This window comes from Malaclemys terrapin, chromosome 4 (genome assembly GCF_027887155.1).
Source record: "Malaclemys terrapin pileata isolate rMalTer1 chromosome 4, rMalTer1.hap1, whole genome shotgun sequence".
Lineage (NCBI taxonomy): Eukaryota > Metazoa > Chordata > Testudines > Emydidae > Malaclemys > Malaclemys terrapin.
In genome coordinates, this window is record NC_071508.1 from 94,807,190 (window position 1) to 94,831,037 (window position 23,848).

General features: G+C 44.5%; 2 protein-coding genes across 5 annotated transcripts in view; one reads left to right on the forward strand and one right to left on the reverse strand.

The window, feature by feature from the left end:
• Positions 1-4,118, reverse strand: part of EIF2AK4 (eukaryotic translation initiation factor 2 alpha kinase 4) — a 71,444-nt gene extending 67,326 nt beyond the window's left edge. For 2 of the 4 annotated variants that reach the window (XM_054028598.1, XM_054028599.1), the window contains exon 1: positions 3,165-4,118. In XM_054028598.1, coding sequence (XP_053884573.1) covers positions 3,165-3,302 — 138 coding nt within the window. In that variant the 5' untranslated portion in view covers positions 3,303-4,118. The remainder of the gene's footprint in view (positions 1-3,164) is intronic. The other 2 variants (XM_054028597.1, XM_054028601.1) reach the window with 2 other exon arrangements.
• Positions 4,119-17,024: 12,906 nt separating this feature from the next.
• Positions 17,025-23,848, forward strand: part of GPR176 (G protein-coupled receptor 176) — a 75,899-nt gene continuing 69,075 nt past the window's right edge. The window contains exon 1 of the mRNA XM_054028132.1: positions 17,025-17,253. Coding sequence (XP_053884107.1) covers positions 17,025-17,253 — 229 coding nt within the window. The remainder of the gene's footprint in view (positions 17,254-23,848) is intronic.

The following is a 23,848-nucleotide window of genomic DNA, read 5'->3' on the forward strand; positions in this document are numbered from 1 at the left end:
ATGTCCTCAGTGTTAAGCCTTCACAGCTACCATATAACCCTGCTAGAGCACAGAGATGGAGCTTTTTTATTTTAGGCATATTGGCAGAGTTTTGCTAACTACTATTTTCTTTCTTTCCTTTTCAGTTTTTTTAAACATTCTTTGTAAACTGACTTCAAAGTAAAGTGGAAAAAGTACACAAACTTTTTGACACTGGGAGTCTGGATTTACTGAGGAGAAAAGCGAGTCATAGATGACAAACATGCTGGTACAAAGGAAAGAAGAGCTAGCTGGAATGACAAAGGAAGAGCGACAAGAGGAAAACACAGGCTAGAAACATTCCAACGCCCCCACCATGTTCCTCAGGGCCAGGAGTGTATGGGCTTGTCTACATGGGGACACTCAGGAAAGTTAATGTGAATCAACTAAAGGTGTGAAGTTAATGCACATAAGTTAAAATATGTTAAACTACATGTGGATTCTCTATTCAGGAGTAAAGTAGCCTTAGTTCACTATAATTTAGGAAGGATTAAGTCCATATTGAAAATATCCACCTCAAGTTTCAGTGAGAATCATGAGATATGGGGAGTGGCAGATATAAAAGGTCAGGGATGGCAGTGATACTTTCAGAGACACTGCAGGTACTCCTGAGTAGCAAAAGAAGGGAACAGGCATGGGTAGGGATAAGTGAGGTTGGAAGTGGCGAGTCCAGCAGAGAAGTTTGTAGGAGTTGGGAACGGTAGAAAGGAAGGGCCGGGGCTGAGATGATATCACTGGAGGTGAGGAGGAAGCAGCAGAGAATATGTGGGAAGAGACTATGACATCTAGAAGGGGAATGGAAAGAATTAGAGAAGAGTAGGGGAATGGTCATGATATTAATCAATCAGTTATCCTAAGAAACAATTATTGTGAAATTGAAAGTTAGTGTGAGCCAAATAATCAGGGAAATATTATATGGTGAATCAATTATAGCATGCAACAAATATGCAGAGAAACAACAGTAATATGAATCAATGCAGAGAACCAGTTATGAGGTGAGTCAAGTAAGCAAATAGGTATGTAATTAATCTATTAAGGAATTAATCAACTACAGAGGAAATAAGAATGCTGACAATTAATTAAAAAGCAAGTCACATATGCAGAGTATTAATTATAGACTGAATTAAAAAAGGGTGCTGAGGATTAATTATAAAGTCAGTTATATAGAGGGCCATCAAAGAATTGGAAGACAATTGGCAACCAGTAAGGAGGCTGAATGTTTCTGGTGTTATTGAGAAATCAAGGACTTGATGATGTCAGCAACCACATTCTAAAAATGTTCTGAAGGCATGCCCTGCTCAAAGGGAGAAATGGTGGCTGGTCTTGGCAGGGCAATGATGTGCCTCTCTCAAAAGACTGCTGAGAGACTAGCTAGGGTGAGAGAACTGAGTTACTCAAATAGGGAAAACAGTGAGGCTTTACCTCCTAGTTTAATCTAGGAGTTACTCAGACCATCACAAGAGAAACACCACCAAAACTTTGTTAATCATGAATAAAGGTATATTTGTTAAGGATCATATGAGTTTAAAGACAGTTTACACAGCACACAATCAGTATTTTTATACACAGAACTGTCAGTTTAGCAGCAACCTTTGTGGGGAGCCAGTAATAAAAAGTTCTAAGTGGCAATCCAAAATGATCTGTACTTTACATAGGCTTCTGGAAGAGATGGAGGACATTAATTATACAGCATAAGAGTGGAATTATCATATACAAAAATGTATCAGTTTAGCAGCTGCAGGTGAGGATGGGAGGGGCTTTCCTTTAAAGTCAACCCCAAATTATCCTTTTATTTCACTTACATCATTCTAGAACATGCAGGTGATAATAATTCCCTGGTGCTATTAAGTAAGTGTCATACACAGATATCTTAGGTTAGCAACAGCTTGATGGGGAGGGAGTGCCAGGGAAACACATCCTTTCCTTGATAGATAATGAATCCATTAGTTATGTTTAGAAATAGCTCTTGGGAGAAGAACAACGGGACAATTCCCTTTGGTCATCCCAGATCCCTATTAACAGTCTTGCTCATTTCTGTTTAATGATTACTATACACAGAACTCTCAAGTGGAGTTCCAGATAGAGGAAAGGAAAAAAATCCATTTTAGCCTTTACTACACTAGAGAATTTTAGCAAAAACTTCCCACCAACTTTCAGTGGTAGCACCCGTGGCAACCCTAGTCTACACAAGGGGTCAGCAGCTTCTTAGTTAATTGTATTAATTCAATTCAATATTAAAGCTGCTCCTTGAAAAGTTTAATTAATACTGTGATAGAAAGCCCAGCACTGGCTTGAGTTTTGGCTATAGCATGCAGTTAAACAGGAGATCATTTTTGCTACACCTCCCTAGCATAAACGTGGCCTGAGAAGTCTGTCTGCTCAGTTTATCGTTATTGTTTTAACTTTCCACTGCTCCTGTAGTGCCAAACCAGTGCTGGTAATGCTAGCGGAGGCAGGCCCTGCCGCTTACACCCTGCTCCGCAGGGGAAGTAAGAAAACCTTTGCTAGGTTTCCAAGAAAGGTCCCTCTGGTGCATGGAGCTGCGCTGGGGGGACACGCTCAGAACCTTGCAGTGTAGCGGTAGCTACAGACGCCTGCCTGACAGCGTGCCAGGAACAAGGCTCCCTCCCTTTACCTCCCACAGGGCTCTCACGTTAGCAGCAGCTCTGGGGCTGCAAGGGAAGGGAGCAGCGCACATCTGGCTGGGCAGGCCAAGCAGGGACCGCCTTGCGTGCTGTGCGACAGGATGTGGGTTAGCTCAAGCAGTAGCAACGCCCCCTCCATGCAGGTCTACGTGGAGAGCAGCAGAGCGACGCGGGGGCGAGGCAGGGGGGCAGGAAAGGGCCCCCGGGTGGGGGGGTCTGTACGGAAGCCCCGCCCCAGGCTCCTCGGAAGAGGGGAAGGGCAGGGCAAGGGGACACCCCAGCAGGACACAGTTTTTGTCGCAGCAGTACCAGGCTACCCGAGCTCCCTTCAAGGCACCCCACTCCACCCCACGCGCCGGGCTCCCTGCGGGCGGCGGGGGCTCGGCCAGGCACCCACCCGGCCACCCCACGCGCCGGGCTCCCTGCGGGCGGCGGGTCTCGGCCAGGCACCCACCCGGCCGCCCCACGCGCCGGGCTGCCTCAGGCCGCGCGGCTCGCTACCTTCCAGGGCCGCTCCTGCCGCAGGTCTCGGAAGTCCTGTCCGTAGATGGACTCCAGCACCTGCAGCTCGTTCTCCTGGCGGAGCGGGTAACTCTCCGGGGCTTCCTCCGCCGCCGGCGCGCCGCTCACCCGGGCCATGTCAGCTCTGGCAGCGGCAGCAGGAGCCGCTGCCAGCCATGGCAGGGCCGCCGCCAAGCACTGGCCGCACCGGGCGCCTGCCACCGTAGAGGCGGCAGAGGCCCCAGCGAGAGCGCGGCCCTTCCACCTTGGGAGCCGGGCTCTGCTGCAGGCCCCACCCGCCGCTGGTGCTGCCCCCCGCGGTCGCAGGAGGAGCCGCCGCCTCTCAGGCCCAGTAAAACGAGGGCCTCACGGCCTCCTCCCTACAGCTCAGCCTCGGGACATGTCCTGACATTTGCACCGCGCTTCTCCACCTCAGCCCTGATACTCCCAGACCCCGTCTGGCGTCTGACAGATGAAGGGGAAAGGAAGGAACAAGACTGGAGCACCCGCGGGGGAAATGATACTCTGAACTTTACTAGAACTGGCTCTCCAAAAGTCCTCAGTCTAAGATTGTAAATATATCAAAGTCTGTTAGGTAAACGGATAGTTTCTAGTGTTTATGAACCCTAGAGACTTCTCATACACTTTCTTTAGGGGGTGTGGGCACAATTAAGATGGCAGCCCCATTTTGCTAGGTGCTGCATGAATACACAGGAAGACGTGGTCCCAGCCCCAGAAGCTTAATAAAATTATATTTCATGCAATGCATAGCCAAGTTTCAAAGCTGTATTAAGTTCATGTTCAGTTGTAAACTTTTGAAAGACCAAACCTAACATTTTGTTCCGATTTACAAACAACCTCCATTCCTTGAGGTGTTGGTAACGCTGAGGTTCCACTGTATTTTTAAGGTGCTTAGCTAGCCTCAGATGAAATGGCAAAGTATGGTTACTATTAATAAAGACTATATTGTGCAAAATCTTGTTACATTGAAGAGCTGTTAATTCATAAAATCTCATTATTCCTTAATATAAGGAAACGAGATAAAATTCGGTAGACATCAAAATCATTGCAGAAGCAATTGTTATATTTCAGAAGCAAGAATCACTTAAAACTGCAGATAATTATCATGCCTACTCTGTCCTGACACATTTTTCTCAGTGCTCCTAGTGTATCTCTGCAGATCTTTCTAGGGATAGGCACCAACTCTGTGCCTGCTCCAGGGCTGGAGTACCCGACCCACTGAAAAAAAAATATAGTGGGTGCTCAGCACCCACTGGTGGCCCTACTGATCAGCTCCTCCCCTTTTCCCCCAGCACCTTCTGCCCACTGCTGATCAGATGTTCATCAGCGGGCAGGAGGCGCTGGGGGATATGGGGAGAAGCAGGGGCAGGAAGAGGCAGAGCGAGGGGGAGGAGGATGGGGGGGTGGAGTGGGCACAGCAAGAGGCGGGGCTGGAGCAAGGTGGGGGTGGGAAGGGGTGGAGTGGGGGAAGAGCCTGGTGCAGAGCATGGGTGGAGCACCCCTGGGAAATCAGAAAATCGGTGCCTATGTTTCTGGGCATGCAGGAGTTGGACACACATTCTGCACTCTTTTCCTTTTCCAGGTAGTTACAACTCCAGGTAGTAAGACTCACCAGCAGGTACTAGACAGCTACCCTCTAATGCCTTCTTATATAAGGAATAGCAGAATGTGCCATTTGGTAGTAGTTGTCTCCAGAGAATAAACAGAAGTGTAAATATTTGCATCAGTCCCTCTTTATTTTCTGTGAAAAAATATTTATATACAGAAATATATGCAGGAATAATGAATAAATGGACATAGCCTTCTTTAGACACAATACAGCAGACAAGTGAGTTTACTGCAAAAGTCATTTATTTAGCTGCAAACTTAAGTGGCATATGACAAATATGGCAATTTCCTGCAATATCTTTGGGAGATCTTACTAGTTTATGTATCATTGTGGGCCATGAGTGAATGTAATTCCATTAGGGAGGGGGACCACAGCCCTCCAGGAACTAAGAAGAGTGTGGAGGATTGTAACAGTTGGGGTCCAGACACCCCCATTGGAGAGCAGAAGCTTTAACCTCCTCCCCCCAAAAAATAACCAGTTAAATCAAGTTTCAGAGTAACAGCCGTGTTAGTCTGTATCCGCAAAAAGAAGAACAGGAGTACTTGTGGCACCTTAGAGACTAACAAATTTATTAGAGCATAAGCTTTCGTGGACTACAGCCCACTTCTTCGGATGCATATAGAATGGAACATATAATGAGGAGATATATATATACACACATACAGAGAGCATAAACAGGTGGGAGTTGTCTTACCAACTCTGAGAGGCCAATTAATTAAGAGAAAAAAAATTCTCTGAGCCATTACAAACGTTGACTCTATCTCCCCTTGTAAGTACTCTCACACTTCTTATCACACTGTCTGTACTCGGCTAGCTTGATTATCACTTCAAAAGTTTTTTTTTTTTTTCTCTTAATTAATTGGCCTCTCAGAGTTGGTAAGACAACTCCCACCTGTTTATGCTCTCTGTATGTGTGTATATATATCTCCTCATTATATGTTCCATTCTATATGCATCCGAAGAAGTGGGCTGTAGTCCACGAAAGCTTATGCTCTAATAAATTTGTTAGTCTCTAAGGTGCCACAAGTACTCCTGTTCTTCTTTTTGCAGTTAAATCAACTGATTGTATGCAAGAGAGACAAGGTAATATCTTTTATCGGAGCAACTTCTGTTGAGAGAGACAAACTTTCGAGCTTCAGGTCTAGAGACCCAAAGAAGAGTTCTGTGTAAGCTTGAAAGTCTGTCTCTCTCATCAACAGAAGTTGGTACAATAAAAGATGTTACCTCACTCGTCTTTCTAATATCCTGGACCAACACGAGTACAACACAGTTGTATACAATATTATTGTACTATAACACATACTGAGTAAGGTCTTTTATGAAAGGTTGTAATGTTCTGAACTTGATGGTCATTATAAGTTATGAATACAGACTATGGTTATGAATGTATACATGGGCATATAGAGAAAATTATACATTTTAACTGTGGTATAACTTTAGCATCATCTCACAACAGGACAGTGAAGCAATCAGGCAGGGAGGTACTACACCTCTACCCCGATATAACGCGACCCGATATAACATGAATTCTGATATAACGCGGTAAAGCAGCGCTCTGGGAGGGCGGGGCTGCACACTCCGGCAGATCAAAGCAAGTTCGATATAACGCGGTTTCACCTATAACGTGGTAAGATTTTTTGGCTCCCGAGGACAGTGTTATATCGGGGTAGAGGTGTACCTCCCAAACCAGTTGTTTACATGAAACCAGCTTCAAGTACCCATTCCCTGTACAACCCAGGAAAAGTCTAGGATGGGCCATTAAAGTTAATAGAAAGATATTGTGACAACTGGGGATTTCCCCACTTTGAATAGGTATAGTGACTAAAGAAAAAAAAAAAAAAAACCCTGCAAACCCTTTTAAAATGGAAGGAGTTTGAAGTGAAAGACATCCAGAAACTGAGGGAAAGCCTCTAGGCAGGAAGCTCTCAGTGAAATGTTGGATCTGTCCTATAGTTAAAGATCTATAGGATCTGTTCAAAGGCGTTAGGTAACTTGTATTAGAAAAGGGAATTCATCTAACATGGAAGTGTAAAGCCTGTGGTTGCATCTTTATGTTTATTTACTGTGTAATTTGTATGTGTTTGCTTTCCCTTACTATTTTGTCTTTGAATCTGTGGTTTTTCTATTAAATAAACCTTTTGTTTATTTTTATCCCAAGCACATATCTGGTGTGGAAACTAGGTGGAGTTTGGGGACCAAAGTAAGCTGGTATCTGAGGAGCTGGTTTCATGCCATAGGGGGTGATGAACCGAACAGGAAAAGTCTGAGTGTCTGATAGTTAAAAGAACTCAGGGAGGACAAATTTGTAGAAACTTGGGACTGGAAGGGCTGTTGGTGTCATTTTGCAAGGAGTAACTAGGCTGGGGAAGCCAGACTGAGACCTTGTGCTTGTGGGAAGACTATTCTTTTATACTCCTCCTTAGCAATTTGTCCATGTTTTCACTTTGTGTAAGATTTCTTTTTGATTTTCAGGTTGTTAAAGAGCTATATACTTTAACATGAAGTAAGTATGGCTTACCCCATGTAATTTTAATATACATTAAATCAATGGACTTTACTTATGTGGCATATACAGAATAGGATAGAGTGCTAAAAATTAAACATATGTGTATGTAATGTTGTAGAAAAAAATGTTTCATATTGCATAATTAAAGGCAGGGCTGATAGCACCACATATTAAGGTTGCCCCACATTTCCTATCATAAGACCCTGTTTTCAGTTGCTTATAACTTTGCTAAACGGTAACCATTCAGGTTGAAATTTTCCATGCTAGATGTCTGTCTCACGCGGAATGAAAAGTTTCAGTCAAAATGGTTCTGCCATTTCTGAGGGCAAGGCTAGTTAAAAATACATTGTTTTGCCCATGTAACAAAAATTCTAGTGACCTTTTCTTTGAGAAGCTCTAATGCCCCCATGCTTTGTAGTAAGAACTTAAAATGTGGTGTGGGGGTGGCCTTTGTCTCAAGGGTATGCCTTTTGCTATAACTGTGAAAATCTGCCCAACTTTGTCCAAGTTACAAACCTTTGAAAAGCTGTAGTTTGCACATGCTCAGAAGAGACTTGTTCGAGGTTGAAAATCTCTGAAAATTCCATCTTAGAATCATAGACTTTAAGGTCAGAAGGGACCATTATGATCATCTAGTCTGACCTCCTGCACAACGCAGGCTACAGAATCTCACCCACCCACTCCTGTATCAAACCTGTGTCTGAGCCATTGAAGTCCTCAAATCATGGTTTAAAGACTTCAAGATGCAGAGAATCTTCCAGCAAGTGACCCGTGCCCCACGCTGCAGAGGAAAGCAAAAAACCCCCAGGGCCTCTGCCAATCTGCCCTGGAGGAAAATTCCTTCCTGACCCCAAATATGGTGATCAGCTAAACCCTGAGCATGTGGGCAAGACTCACAAGCCAGACACCCAGGAAAGAATTCTCTGTAGTAACTCAGATCCCACCCCATCTAACATCCCATCACAAGCCATTGGGCATACTTACCATTAATAGTCAAAGACCAATTAATTGCCAAAATTAGGCTATCCCATTATACCATCCCCTCCATAAATTTATCAAGCTTAGTCTTAAAGCCAGATATGTCTTTTGCCCCCACTGCTCCCCTTGGAAGGCTGTTCCAGAACTTCACTCCTCTGATGGTTAGAAACCTTTGTCTAATTTCAAGTCTAAACTTCCTGATGGCCAGTTTATATCCATTTGTTCTTGTGTCCATACTGGTACTGAGCTTAAATAATTCCTCTCCCTCCCTAGTATTTATTCCTCTGATATATTTGTAGAGAGCAATCATATCTCCCCTCAGCCTTCTTTTGGTTAGGTTAAACAAGCCAAGCTCTTTGAGTCTCCTTTCAGAAGACAGGTTTTCCATTCCTCGGATCATCCTAGTAGCCCTTCTCTGTACCTCTTCCAGTTTGAATTCATCCTTCTTAAACATGGGAGACCAGAACTGCACACAGTATTCCAGATGAGGTCTCACCAGTGCCTTGTATAACGGTACTAAGACCTCCTTATCTCTACTGGAAATACCTCGCCTGATGCATCCCAAGACCGCATTAGCTTTTTTCACAGCCATATCACATTGGCGGCTCATAGTCATCCTGTGATCAACCTACTCCGAGGTCCTTCTCCTCCTCTGTTACTTCCAACTGATGCGTCCCCAGTTTATAACAATAATTCTTGTTATTAATCCCTAAATGCGTGACCTTGCACTTTTCACTATTAAATTTCATCCTATTACTCCAGTTTACAAGGTCATCCAGATCTTCCTGTATGATATCCGGGTCCTTCTATGTATTGGCAATACCTCCCAGCTTTGTGTCATCTGCAAACTTTATTAGCACATTCCCACTTTGTATGTCAAGGTCAGTAATAAAAAGATTAAATAAGATTGGTCCCAAAACCGATCCCTGAGGAACTCCACTAGTAACCTCCCTCCAGCCTGACAGTTCACCTTTCAGTATAATAATAATAATAATAATGGAGATATCCCATCTCCTAGAACTGGAAGGGACCTTGAAAGGTCATCGAGTCCAGCCCCCTGCCTTCCTTAGCAGGACCAAGTACTGATTTTGCCCCAGATCCCCAAGTGGCCCCCTCAAGGATTGAACTCACAACCCTGGGTTTAGCAGGCCAATGCTCAAACCACTGAGCTATCCCTCCCCCCCATTGACTCATTGTAGTCTCCCCTTTAACCAGTTCCTTATCCACCTTTCAATTTTCAGATTGATCCCCATCTTTTCCAATTTAGCTAATAATTCCTCATCTGGAACAGTATCAAATGCCTTACTGAAATCAAGGTAAATTAGATCCACTGCATTTCCTTTGTCTAAAAAATTTGTTACCTTCTCAAAGAAGGAGATCAGGTTGGTTTGGCATGATCTACCTTTTGTAAAACCATGTTGTAATTTGTCTCAATTACCATCGACCTCAATATCCTTAACTACTTTCTCCTTCAAATTCCCCCCCTCCCCCCACCCGCCCCAAGATCTTGCATACTACAGATGTCAAACTAACAGGCCTGTAGTTGCCCGGATCACTTTCCCCCCCCTTTCTTAAAGATAAGGACTATGTTAGCAATTCTCCAGTCATATGGTACAAACCCTGAGTTTACAGATTCATTCAATATTCTTGCTAATCGGCTTGCAATTTCATGTGCCAGTTCCTTTATTATTCTTGGATGAAGATTATCTGGGCCCCCCGATTTAGTCCCATTAAGCTGTTCGAGTTTGGCTTCTACCTTGGGTGTGGTCATATCTACCTCCATATCTTCATTCCCATTTGTCATCCTACCATTATCCCTAAGCTCCTTATTAGCCTCATTAAAGACTGAGGCAAAGTATTTGTTTAGATATTGGGCCATGCCTAGATTATCCTTAACCTCCACTCCATCCTCAGTGTTTAGCGGTCCCACTTCTTTCTTTTCTTCTTATTTATATGGCTATAGAACCTTTTACTATTGGTTTTAATTCCCTTTGCAAGGTCCAACTCTACATGGCTTTTGGCCTGTCTCACTTTATCCCTACATGTTCTGACCTCAATAAGATAGCTTTCCTTGCTGATCACTCCCATCTTCCACTCCTTGTAGGCTTTCTGCTTTTTCTTAATCACCTCTCTGAGATGCTTGCTCATACAGCTTGGTCTACGACTCCTGCCTATGAATTTTTTCTCCTTTCTTGGGATGCAGGCTTCTGATAGTTTCTGCAACTTTGACTTGAAGTAATTCCAGGCCTCCTCCACCTTTAGATCCCCAAGTTCTTCAGTCCAATCCACTTCCCTAACTAATTTCCTTAATTTTTTAAGGTTAGCCCTTTTGAAATTAAAATCCCTAGTCACAGATCTATTTTTGTTTATCCTTCCATTTAATTTAAACTGAATTAGCTCATGATCACTCAAACCAAGGTTCTCCCCTACAACCATTTCTTCTATGAGGTCCTCACTACTCACCAAAACCAAATCTAAAATGGCATCCCTTCTTGTTGGTTCAGCAACTACTTGGTGAAGGAATCCATCGGCTATTGCATCTAGGAAAATCTGAGCCCTATTATTATTACTGGCACTTGTCCTCCAGTCTATATCTGGGAAGTTAAAGTCTCCCATGATCACACAATTCCTATTAGTATTTACTTCATTAAAAAGGTCTCTATCCATATCCAAATCAGATCCCGGTAGTCTATAGCACACCCCACGCACTATCTCAGGGGAGGCTCTAGTAGCTTTCTTCCCCAATGTGATTTTGGCCAGAGTCTGGTCTTATCCATTCCATCCCTTCTTATTTCTTTACAGTCTACCTCATCATTGCTATACAATGCTACTCCACCACCTTTGCCTTTATTTCTGTCTTTCCTAAACAGCACATACCCTTCAATACCTGTACTCCAGTCAGGACTACTATTTCACCATGTTTCGTGGTGACAGTGCGATTCTCCGGTCTATCCCCTGTTCCCTCTGGCTGCTAGTCCTCTTGATTCCTATTCACCCTTGCAATCCTCTGCAACCCATCCTGTATCCTCCTGGGGCTCATGTTTGGTGTTGATACCTCCATTGACTCTTCCCCTCTTCCTATAGGACTAGCTGCTCTTCTCTTCTTCCTTGCCCTCTCACCTTCAGCGACCACCTGCTGTGCCCCTTTTTCATTTTCCAACTCTGCAGACCTGTTCCTGAGCTCTATTTCTCCTTCACTAGCCCGTCTTTTCCTCTGCCTGGTTCTCTTAGTCACATGCTTCCACTGTCCACTTTCCTCACCCAGCAGTCTCCCCTCAGAATTCTTTGGTCCTGCTTCCATCTGCAAGTCTGAGCTTTTCCATTCAGACTTCTCATGGACATTTTCTTAGGGAGTGGGCAGTGGTTCTCTCTCACCTTTTGGCCGGGGATAGTGGCAATGTGTCGTTTTTCCCGGCTGAGCGGACAGTACTGTGGGGAATGTGGCTACTACCTGCCATATCTGTTCTTGCTGCATAGGGTTGAGCTCTCGGCCAATGGCTACCATGCCTGGCTCCTCGTAGTTGCCAGCTAAGGGCCTAAGTTCGGGTTCTGGGGGGTATGGGGCAATCATAAAACCCTTGTGGTCCTTCCACACCTTCAGCAGGTTTACGTGGTATACTTGGGTGTCCCATTGACATCCGGCTCTCATAATCAATGGGCCCCACCCTCCTAGGGTGACCAGCTGTCCTGATTTTATAGGGATAGTCCCCAAAAGGAGTGCCAATCACTGGTAAAGGCACCAAGGGGGCCCTGGGTACCCCCTTTGGGCTGGCCTTCTGGCACTCTGGGCAAGAGGTACAGTAATCCCAGACCTATTGGTGTATGCCTGGCCAGAAAAACCATTGGGCTATTCTTAGGAAGGTCTTTTCTCGCCCCAAATGACCCGCCCAGGGGACCGCATGGGCTAGGCGGAGCAGCCCTCTTCAGAACCTTTGGGGGACCAACAATTGGCACACCTTGGCTCTGGTCTCTGGCTCCTGGGCCACTCGATAAAGTAAGTCTTTGTGGATCTCAAAATGGGGGCCTTAGGGCCGATATTGCCAAGGATGGACCTCTCCGTCCTGGCTGACCGCTTGTTCCCAGGCTCGACTAAGGCTGGAGTACCCTCTCTGTTCCTCCAAAAAATCTCCATCAATATCCAGCCACCTCGTCTCTTCCCCTGTCGGACCGTCGGTCGAGGCCTGGCTCTCCTTGGTTACTTCAGGCCCTCTCGATGTCCCCTCCAAAAGATCGTGTGGCTCAGGTTGGCCCAACAAACCCTGTCTCCCAAAGCGGGCTCTCTTCCTCTTCTCAGGCTGTCAACTCCACCCCCATATAAGACTGGCAAAACCCGGCCAGTTGCGGCCCAACACCACGGGGTATGCTAATCTAGGGGCCACCCCCATTAAGCAATGCAACTCCTGTTGGGCGACCTCTAGTTGCACCCAGACGGTGGGGTAAGACTTCACGTTTCCGTGTATACATTGTAACTGTATTGGGGCCCCGGTGGGAAGGGAGTCCTCTACCAGTCCCATGCAAATGACAGTTTGGCTGCACCCCAAATCCACCAGTGCTAAGGTTGGGGTTCCCTCCACTCGCACCGGGATCACCATCTTCATCGGCAGGTCCTTCCAGGCTCGTCAGGACCTGTCCATAATTACAGTCCATGTAGGGGCACTCTCTCCTGAAGTGCCCCCTTTGTCCACACTGGTAGCATCTATCGCGATTCCCCTCCATGGGTAGGGTGCCTTGCAGTAGGCTTAACTCCCCAGACGGGTCCTCTTGGTCCCGGGACAGGCGCGCCCCTGAGGGGCCCCGGGCCTTGGGGTTTGTTGGCAACCCCGACTGTCGAATGGGCAAACGGGGACCTCCTCCGCGGGTCATATGGACCATCCCTTCTGGAGGTCGGTCTCCCACTCCTGAAGTCCTTGTCTTAAGACCCGCTCGCTCTTCCGGCTCCACCGCCATGTAGTCTTTGGCGAGGGACATAGCCTCTGTGAGGGTCTTCGGCCGGTGTCGCTGCACCCACTCCTTCCCCCCAATGGGCAGGATCCAGAGGAACTGCTCCAATGCCACAGTCTTGGCTACCTGGCAACTAGTATGGCGATCTGGCTCTAGCCACCTCCAACAGAGGTTGCGGACCTTCTGGGCTACTGCCCGTGGCCGGGCTCCTGGCGGATATTTCTCTCGATGCAGCCTCTGCCGGTACGTCTCTGGACTGATGCCCAGCTGGTCTAGGATGGTGGCCTTAACCTTCTCATATTGCAGTGCCTCCTGTGGGTCAAGATTGCGGTAAGCGGCCTGCGCAGGGCCCGTTAAATACGGGGTGAGAATAGTGGCCCAATGTTCGAGGGGCTACTGAGTGGCCATAGCTACCCATTCAAAAGTTACTAAGAAGGCCTCGGGGTCATCCCCATCTTAGTCAGCTGCACCGGTATTCCCCCTCAGCCCTCCCCTGGCCCTCCTCTGGCTGGGTTGGGGGTAGGACTGGCTGCCATCTTCAACAAGGTCACCACCTGTTGAAAGAGTTAATCTTGACTTACTTGCTGCTGGGTGGCTAACTCCTGAACCAGCTATTGCTGATATTCTTGTTGCTTTGCTGCCTGCAGTTACTTTGTGCAGCCAGTTGCTGTAACAGCTGCATCTGCTGTTGTTGCTGTTGTATAGCCTGTTGCTGCTGGAAAACCAGCAGCCATTTTAGGAGCTTGTACATGTGGGTCCTTCTAGCAGGCCCTGGTCGATGCCCACATTCTCCACCATTTATGGCGGGTTTTGTACCTCGTCAACCCCTTCGATTCAAGGGAGGGTGAGGTTAACCCCGCCTCCTTGCATCTATGTCGGTTCTACTACCTCCCCGGTAGTCAGGGCTGTATGGCCCAATGGCTGGAGTCCCTCTAAATGCTCTTCCCCTGGTGGGATAGTGGTGCCTGGTGGCCAGAGTCCCTATAGTACGCTCCTAAAGCAGCGTGGCCCAATGGCCAGAGTCTCTCTAAACTCTCTTCCCCTCGTAGGATAGTGTGGCCCAGCGGCCAGAGTTCATCTATCTCCTTGAGGTAAAAGAGGGGTCAGTGAACTATGTCATTACCAAAAGGGGGGAGGGGTTAGAGACCCCCAGTAGGGGATCCTGGGCCCACCCACCTTTACCAGGCTCCAACCCAGGGCCCTGTCAGTGACGGTGTGATCCGCCACATGTCAGCGGGGAATCCTACCGCAACACGCTGCCCTCAGAATGGTGGGAGATACCACTCCCTTCCCTTCGTCACTTGCTACCCGTTCTCCAAACGTAGCAGTCCCTGTGGCATCAGGATCTCCAGGTTCTTTAGGTTCTCCCTGGGGTTCCAACAGCTGCCGGCCTCTGGTCCCAGTCCCTGGCTCCTCAGCTCTCTCCGGTAAGGGTCGCAACTGCTCCTGGGCTAGAGCCTCTACTAGGCATCCTCCTTCCTCAGCCACCAGCCTGACTGAGCAGCTATGCAGGCTTTTATACTTTACTCCCGGTTTGCGCATGCCCAGCAGAGCCTCAGGGGCGTGGCTTCTTCTGCCAGCAGGGAAGGGTTAATCCTCTCAGTCCCAGTGCGGGGCCAGTCCACCCCGTCACACATCCATACAAGTGGACTGAAATAAGGTTGTTGGGTAACTAATTCTGGCATTTACTAACTTTTGAGTGCTTAACTCTGTAACCTTAATATTCTTCTAACATAATTTATCGGTGTGTGACTTTAGAAATACAGTATGATCATGTAATTAAAGACTATTATAATGCATAATTGCCAGAGATAAAGTTTAGGTTAAGACTAAAGAATAAGCAGATTTTGTTTATTTTGTATCATATTTTTAAAAATCTGGTGTTATGGGAAGGCTAGAATAAAGAGAGTTGCATTTTTCTTTGAAGGAGTTAAAGTTCATGGTCATCCCCATTCTTTCAGGGATGGAGTTCCTGATTTGCTGACCAATTACTGTGAAAGTTGTCTTTCCTACACACAAGTTCACTTTTGAGGTTGACAGTTTAAATTTTCCAGTGGAACATAGCTGTCATAGGAAATCATGATCACAGAGGCTGAGATGGTCCCTGTGCAACCTGCTGTCTGTTGGCTATGTTCCCTATTCACAACAGGGACACGTAGGTGTAATAACTCAATTCACCAATCTTTACAACAAGAAATAATTGATTGCCAGTAGCTGAGAAACCCTTTACCTGCCCACATTAATGTAACATATTTAAAAATATCTGAATAAGTTAACATTCGTAAATTTACTGGGAACCTTAAAGTATATATATTTCAAAAAGATATTACTCAGATTGATTTTAATAAACTAGGAAGCTAAAATTTCACCCAATCTAAGAGACAAATTTGCAAAATTACTTTATCCCAACTGCCTATAATTTGCACGCACCGTTATTTGTGCAATGAAACAACAGAATTTGCATGTCCAAGTACCTAAATCAGCCAGTTAAAAGCTACCTATTCTGCATGAACAGATGATATGTTCACGCAGCTTCAGAGAGGTTTTTGGAAATTTGACCCTAGACATTGCAGGACTGGTTTGCACGAATATAAAATTTGGAAACTCCTAATTTTGAACAAAATAAAAATTACCATCAGAAGCTGACAATAAAATACTTTCCCCCTCCCTCCTAATATTAGAATTATTTTAGATATTGGCAGAAACTTTCCCCCTTCAGAAAATAAACTTCTGATTTTCCTCTGTCTTTCTCAGGCACGCTGAGCTGACAGCTCCACAAGCAAGATGGCTGCCATCAAAAACTAAAGCCTTCAGCTGAGGGTCATGTGATCTAATCTCTCTTCTTTAGGATCTGTATGAACACAGCAGCAAGCAGTCTAACAGCCAGTGCTGCAAGCAGACTTGCTGAAAGCTCTGAAGGTTTTCTGCAATCTGTGGAGCGTTAAGAATACAGATAGATGAAATGCATGTTGATTCTATTACTTGGATGCTCTGTCATGTATTATAATTTTTAAAGAGAATTGTGCTTGATCTGGGGGTACACTCACAGAAGGTCACATAGGATTATGGTGGGTTTTTTTGGTTCATTGAAGACTGGAGTGGTATCTGTTTTAGGATTTAAAAATTATATTTCATGGGAACAAGCTGGTACTCTGTGGAAGCCATTGGATGTTCATTTACTTTCCTCTGAATGGAATTTAAGTGTCTTCTTACTATCAAGTGAGCAAGAACATATATGCAAAATTAATTCATTTTTCACAGTAAGAAAAGTGGATATAGTGTGTTAGGACAGTTGTAGGGGACTTAGCACTGAAAAAGAGATGCTTTTCCTCTCTTTTTTGAAAAAGCTAAGCAAAGACTGAGAACAGGGGGAAATAACATAGTTGATTTTTCTGTAAGTTTTCCAATCCTATTTTAATGTACAATAAGTTGTTTTTATTATGATCTACTGGGAGGGCGATGTATGGTGTGGACTGGATTTTTCTCATTCATGTTTGTTGTGGTAAAACATGCTGAGGAAACACTGTGACATGGAGAAACAAGAAATATGGAAAAAGTAATAGCAGGGCAGAGTCATGTTTTTTCCCCTTCTTTCCTTTCCTGAGTATAATGATTCATGAGGTAGAGACATGACAAGTCAAACCTGCTTTCCAGGACACAAATTCAGTGAAGACTTTGCTGGGTACAATCAACTTGGCTTTATTCACAAAAGCAGTTCTTTTGCCTGTACGCTCTGTTCAGTGGAAAGCATTGGTTCAATCATGTGTGATTATTAGATAGGGAGAAGGAAGAAAGAACACTCACCATGGGGTACAATGGAAGCTGGATTTCAAGAAATGAAAGTGACCATGCCCTCTATCAGGATGTCACCAGAGCTTTAGAAATTAGGAATGTGTCTAATACACAAATTGTGTGGAACAATAGAAGCTACAATGGGATCGGACCCTTGGAAAATGGGGAGTACACTGAGGAGCAAACCTACAGACATTTCACTACCACTGTGCAAATTGTCATCTTTATAGGCTCTCTACTGGGTAAGTAAGCATTGTTGCAGTTTTTCTGTTATGTGGGTTTACTGGTGGCTGCAGTCTGTGCCCCACACCCAAAGAATAATTACTGTGGTCACAAATTACTACTACACAGGCAACTCTTGGTTGTCATTTTAGGTTTTTGCTGTCTCCTTAAGTGGAATTAATAAAGTGTGCCTTCGAGTTTTCTGTAGGTTTCTGATGCTCTCTGTAATATAGATTACAGCTATCAAAAATTAGTCAGTTGAAATTGCCTTGATATGCATATGTATTATTTAGTAAACTTTCCCTTGGGAATTCAAATAAATGAAAGGATAATGCATTGAGTGTGCTCTTATTTTCAAAGGTAATGGGATATACAGTAATTATAATAAAAATTAATTTAAAATGTTTTGGATAAATGATACTGAATTTTTATATTTGAGACTGTCAATTTTACATTGGTCTCCTGCAGATTTCAACTGAATCCTTTGTAAATGTTTGTGCTGTAAGTTATCCATGTGATATTGTACTTATTTGCTATGTAATAGCTAACAAATTAAAATAATTAAGATCATATACAGTTTAGATACATGGTAGTAACTGCTAATATATTATTACATAACTTTACCCATTTGTATATATTTGCTTTCTAAGGATTTGTAATGTGGCATTTTATCAATTACATTTTCTTTTCTTTCAAGAGACAAGCCAAGACAGGCATTAGAAACAGTTTTGTCTGTCATACCTGTAGGTGATCTTGATTTATACAGTTTGGGAGCTCAATACAATAGATTTTAATAAAATGCCACTAAGAGGTAAGTCATGCAAAGCCAATTATTTTAATAAGATGAGACTTTTCACATAAGAGCTGATCCTGAGAGCTACTGAGCACCTGTGGCTTTGACTGAGTTCTAAGGGACTTGCGGATGGTCCCCACCTCGCAGGATGAGGCTACAGTCTTTTGGACACAACTGACTGAACGTTTTCAGTGGTGCTAGGATGTATTTTGGTGGTGGTGATAATTTTTAAAATTAACTTCTCCCTGGTAACAATTCATATTTCTTTAGTCTACCTTAAATGATTATACTGAATAATTTCCTTTCTAAATAAAGAATAAGAAAAGTCTTGTGATAAAGACATTGGACTAGGACTCCTATTCAAGTTCAATTTCTAGCTCTGCCACAGCCTTGCTGTGTGACACTGAGTAAGTCACTTACTCTTTGGGCCTTAGTTTCCCCATCTATAAAATGGAGAATTCTTCTTTTCTTCTGTCTTGTCTATTCACACTATAAGCTCTTTGTGGTATGGATTCCCTTACTAGGAGTTTGTACAGTTCCTAGCACAGTGGATCCACCGATTCTGTCAAAGTCTCTAGGTCAGTGGTTCCCAAACTGGGGTTTGCAAAATGTTACAGGAGGTTCTCGGGAGGAAAAAATTCCCTAATGGCAGACAGAGCTATCCCTAGGGACCCTGGACAGCAGGGGGCCAGCAGCCTGGAGCCCCTGGACTTCCAAGAGCTAAGCAGATCAAAGCAAACATATCTATCACACTGAGGAGGTTTAAACTTCAAGACTCCTTATAAGAAATGGAAAGGGAGGTGGATATTTTTTGCTGTTTTTAAAATTAAATAGGCAGCTAGTATTGTTTTTAAAATTATTATGAAGAACAAGTTTAAGCTTTGTTGTAACGTGCGTTGTTTGCCTGGACTGTTCAAGACCTGAATGCTTGTGTAGGAGGAACAATTTGAGTTGGCTTCTTAAATATCTTCATGCTGTTTCACATCTGATACTCGATGAAATATAGGAGCCTTGTCTTATAACCGGCTTATTCAAAGTGATACAAGCTACGAAAGTGAGATCTTGGAAGAGTGTTGCCATTTTCATAATGTAATAAAAATACTGTAATGATAAATAATTAATAATAAATAGTGTGTAATAAGCATGTCATAAAAACAAATTTTATATTTCCAAGATCACTGCTTTTATAATTTATACTCAGGTAAAGGAGAAAATCCCTGGAAACATTTGTTTTTAGGAGGGGGTTTGCAAGACTTGACATTTTAGTGAAAGGGATTCACAGGTTGTTAAAGTTCGGGAACCACTGCTCTAGGTGCTATTGTAATACAAGTAATGATATGTATACTCAGTTAAGCCCCAGTCCTAATATTGGCATTCATGAATCAGACTCCAAAAAAAAAAAAAAAAATCAGGCTTAAAAATTAGATTTTCAAATACAATTCATTTGCCTTCTGTTTCTTGAGGCTTTAGAATAGCATGGGGTTATCTATTCAGATTTTTCTCTGCAGGTATGAGAGCTAAAAACTTTATTTTCATGTAATTGGTGTCTTCTCAGGAATTGGGCTTTAAGGAAAAATACTAAATTTCACAAGACTTGTAATAAAATCATGAGAGTTGGCAACATTGCAATCTGATTCACCCAGCAAGACCCCCAGTGAAGTAACTGAGGCTTTGGCATAGGTGCAAGGGTGCATCTGCAGATTAGATTGCAGTCTGGGGCCTTTGTCAGCTTCCTTTGTCTGTGCAGGTCTTTCACACAACAAAAAAGGAGGGGAAGACTTTTTTAAATAGGAAAATGTGATTGAAAATCAACACAAATGGTCAGGGGGCTTGGAACAGATGTAGTATCTAAAACTACTACTACCTCTTAGGTTTTGAAAATCCATTCTCCCTATATATGTCTCTGCTGCACTGAATCACTAACTCTTTTAAGTACTTATGACTTCCTATTATCATAATATCTGAGTACCTCCCTCTATTGAATGTACTTACCCTCACAACACCCCTGTGTGGTAGGGAAGTTAGACTATTTCCATTTTACAGATAGGAGACTGAGTCACAAAGAGCTGAGAGACAAAGGGACTAGTCCAAAATCACACAGGAAGTCTGTAATACAGAGCAGGGAATTGAACCCCAATCCCTTGAGTTCCAGGCTAGTGCCCTAATCACTGAATCATCCTTCCTGTCTGACAGAACAGCTGTGTACGGATATTGCAGATAGCACTGTGTTGAATGTAATTTCAGGATGTAGAGGGTTTGTCATTTGTTTCAGGTCACTTGAATGGAAGCTGATCCTACAAACATGTAAGCATGTTGTTAACTTCCCATGGTAAAGTTATGCAAATGCTTAAATATTTGCTGGATTAGGTGTCTATATGGTGTGGAATTACTTTGTAATCTTTAAGATTAAACCCTGTGAAACTGTAGCTGTAATATAAACCTAGGGACCAGATCCACAAATCAATACTCACGTGAGCACCCTCATTACCTTAAATTCCCATATGTAGATTGAGCCCTACAAGAAAATTTAACAGTAACAGGTCTTTTTAAAGAAAGATGTATAACGTTTTTTTTTTTTTCTTTAATACCTGTGACTTGTGGGAAGACTTGTAACAGTAGGTGGTATATTTGTTAGTTTTTCCTTTAATATGTGAAGAAGTTGTTAGTGTGAATGGTTTTGGTATTTGACTTTAGTTTTCTACACAAAGTAAACAAACAGCTCCAGTAATTTTTTCTTTATGGATAATGTTAAAAATACATTAACAGTACATTCGCAGATGTTATATTTTATAATTTAATTGATAATATTAGATTAGCAGATGTTAGTTTGCTTTAAAGGGGAATGGATCCCAGCTGTCACTAGCCTGCCAAGGCCTGAATATGGACAGTGGCTTTTAAATATGTGACAGGGTTTAACTGGTAGACACAAACCAAAAATATCAGAAGGGCATGCAATGATGTGGGGCTCATTATTATTTTTTTAAATGTGTAAATATTTTGAATAACCTTCATTTTCTACTTCAGCATTTCTGACATCAGTAATAAAGAATCAGAGAATGCCAGGTTTTGACTGGACAAACATGAACTTTGGTCTAAAAATCCTTTTTATAATTTAGTGCAGTTAGATGAGATAATTATGTTAATGTAGCGGCCAAACTTGTGCTACAGTTTTACACACACACACAAAAAAATTATGAAGTTTTGGGTCTTGCTCTACAGGCCTTTCTCTGGGGCAAAGCAAACCCACCACTCTTCCTTCTCCACTGCCAGTGTGGAAGGCTGTGACTTAAGTGTAACAGGTAGATGGATCACTGTGGCCAGGTCCTTGACTGGAAGGAAGGGGTGAAGTTTCCTAGCAAGCTGGATGTGAAAGGAGGCATTTTTAGATGCTCATGCTACCTAGTTACCCAACCTTAGTAAACAGAACCCCGAGACATTACACCGCTTTGATAAAAGGAGGCTGTATACCTTCAATGGAAGGGGCAGACAACATCTTGGGTAGCTCTTCAAAGAATTTCTCCTTTTCAACCAGCATTACTTGTACAGCTTCAGCTCATCATCCAAGAGCTGATTTCTTGTAGGAATTCTAACATTTTCGTAGTGATGGTAGTTGTATCATTTCAGAATACATCAGCATACTATTGACAGCTGAGCCTGTAGTATCTTGCTGCCTTTGCCAGTGGTCTCATGTGGATACTGTAGAGAAGAAGGGGTAGCATGTGGGACCCTGCAGGTGAAGGCCTTTGGAGAGAAGGAGCAGTTATTCATCACCACTCTCAGCTCTACTACAGAGGAACAATTGCAGCTATTGTAGTGCTGGGACATCTTCTCATGTGAAATCAATACTTTTTGGTCCACTGTGTCAATAACTGCATAAAATTCCAGCAGTATGATCATGGAGATCTTATGGCCCTGGACACAGGCCAGAAAGTTGTCTTTTAGTGCTACTAGAACTGTCTCAGTAGCTGTGCCCTTGTTGAAGCATCCAAGATATAGGCTGATGTCCTATATTGTTGGTGCCTGATGGCTACTTCTTTCTCAGTTATTTTACCCAGGAATAGGAGCTTTGAGATAAGATGGTAGTTAGATAGGTCTTCAAGGTTGGGTGATGAATTCTTGAGAATTGGGCAACTGTGGCAGTTTTCAAGGAGTTTGGTAGGCATGCAGCTCTGATGGAGGAATTGGCTATCTCCATTAGTTACTCCTGAGGGCATTCTGTGCCAAAAAAATAAAAATTCTGCGCTCAATATTTTAAAATTCTGCAAATTTTATTTGTCAAACAAATGTGAAAGCTCCAGCATGGTACTGGGGAGTATAGGCCACTGGCTGCACAGAGGTGGGAGAGCACTCTGCAGCTCCCCGTGAGGACATGGACTCAGCAATAAGGTTGCACTCAACCGTGACACAGCGCAAGGGTTGGGCCTACACCAGAAACACCCCAGGGCCCGGTCCCTCCGTGCCAGGTGCACAAGGTGTGAGCAGGCAGGTTCAGCCTGGCAGGATCCAAGTGTGGAGGGGTGTAGTGTGGGGGGATCCAGGGGTGGGTTGAGAGGGTTCTGTGTGGGGCAATCTGGGTGCAGATGGCACAGTGTGGGATCTGGGTATTTGTTGGGGGATCTGGATGCACAGGGGCTCGTGTGTGTGTGTGGGGGGGGGGGGTCTGGGTGCAACAGTAATGGGACTCTGCAGGGGGTCCAGGTAAAGGTGGAGGGAAGTGATTATTCCTCTCTATTCAGCAGTGGTGAGGCCACATCTGAAGTATTGCATCCAGTTTTGGGCCCCCCACTACAGAAAGGATGTGGACAAATTGGAGCGAGTGCAGTGGAGGGCAACAAAAATGATCAGGGGGCTGGAGCACATGACTTATGGGGAGAGGCTGAGGGAACTGGAGTTATTTAGTCTGCAGAAGAGAAGAGTGTGTGTGTTGGGGGGGATTTGATAGCAGCCTTCAACAACCTGAATGGGGGTTCCAAAGAGGATGGTGCTCGGCTGTTCTCAGTGGTGGCAGATGACAGAACAAGGAGCAATGGTCTCAAGTTGCAGTGGAGAAGGTCTAGGTTGGATATTAGAAAACATTATTTCACTACCGGTAGGAGGGTGGTGAAGCACTGGAATGGGTTACCTAGGGAAGTGGTGGAATCTCCATCCTTGGAGGTTTTTAAGGCCCGGCTTGACAAAGCCCTGGCTGGGATGATTTAGTTGGTGTTGGTCCTGCTTTGAGCAGGGGGTTGGACTAGATGACCTCCTGAGGTCTCTTCTAACCCTAATCTTCTATGATTGATAAGGTGGTTGGGATTCATGGGTGTGGGGTCTGGGTGTGGGGGGAATAGAACTCAGCCGGGGGGTCTGGATGTGGGGGAGTCCAGATGCTGGGGGAGTGGGACTCAGTGGGGGTGGGGATCTAGGTGCAGCTGGTTGGGGCTCGGTGGGGTGGGGATCTGGGTGTGGGTGGCTCATCAGGGTGGTCCAGGTGCAGGGGGGGTGGGGCCCAGCAGGGGGGTTCTGGGAGTGTGTGGGGGGTGAGGCTCAGCGGGAGGGGCTGGCTATGATGGGATCTGGATGGATTGGGTGGATGGGGGAGCAGCTCCCCATACAGTGATCCTTCCCCCTGCAGCTGAGGAGCGATGGTTGTAGGAAGCAGGACAGGGGAGTTTGCAGAGCTTCCTGGAGCCTAGGGAGAAATCTGGGGTGGGAGTCTGACCCAGCCCCGGATGCCGTGCAGAGGAAGAGGAAGTCCCATCCTGCCCAGCCGGGACTAGCAGCTGAGCCAGGTGTAGGATAGGAGCCACCAGATGGGTCTTTCTCAGTCCCACCTCCTGCCC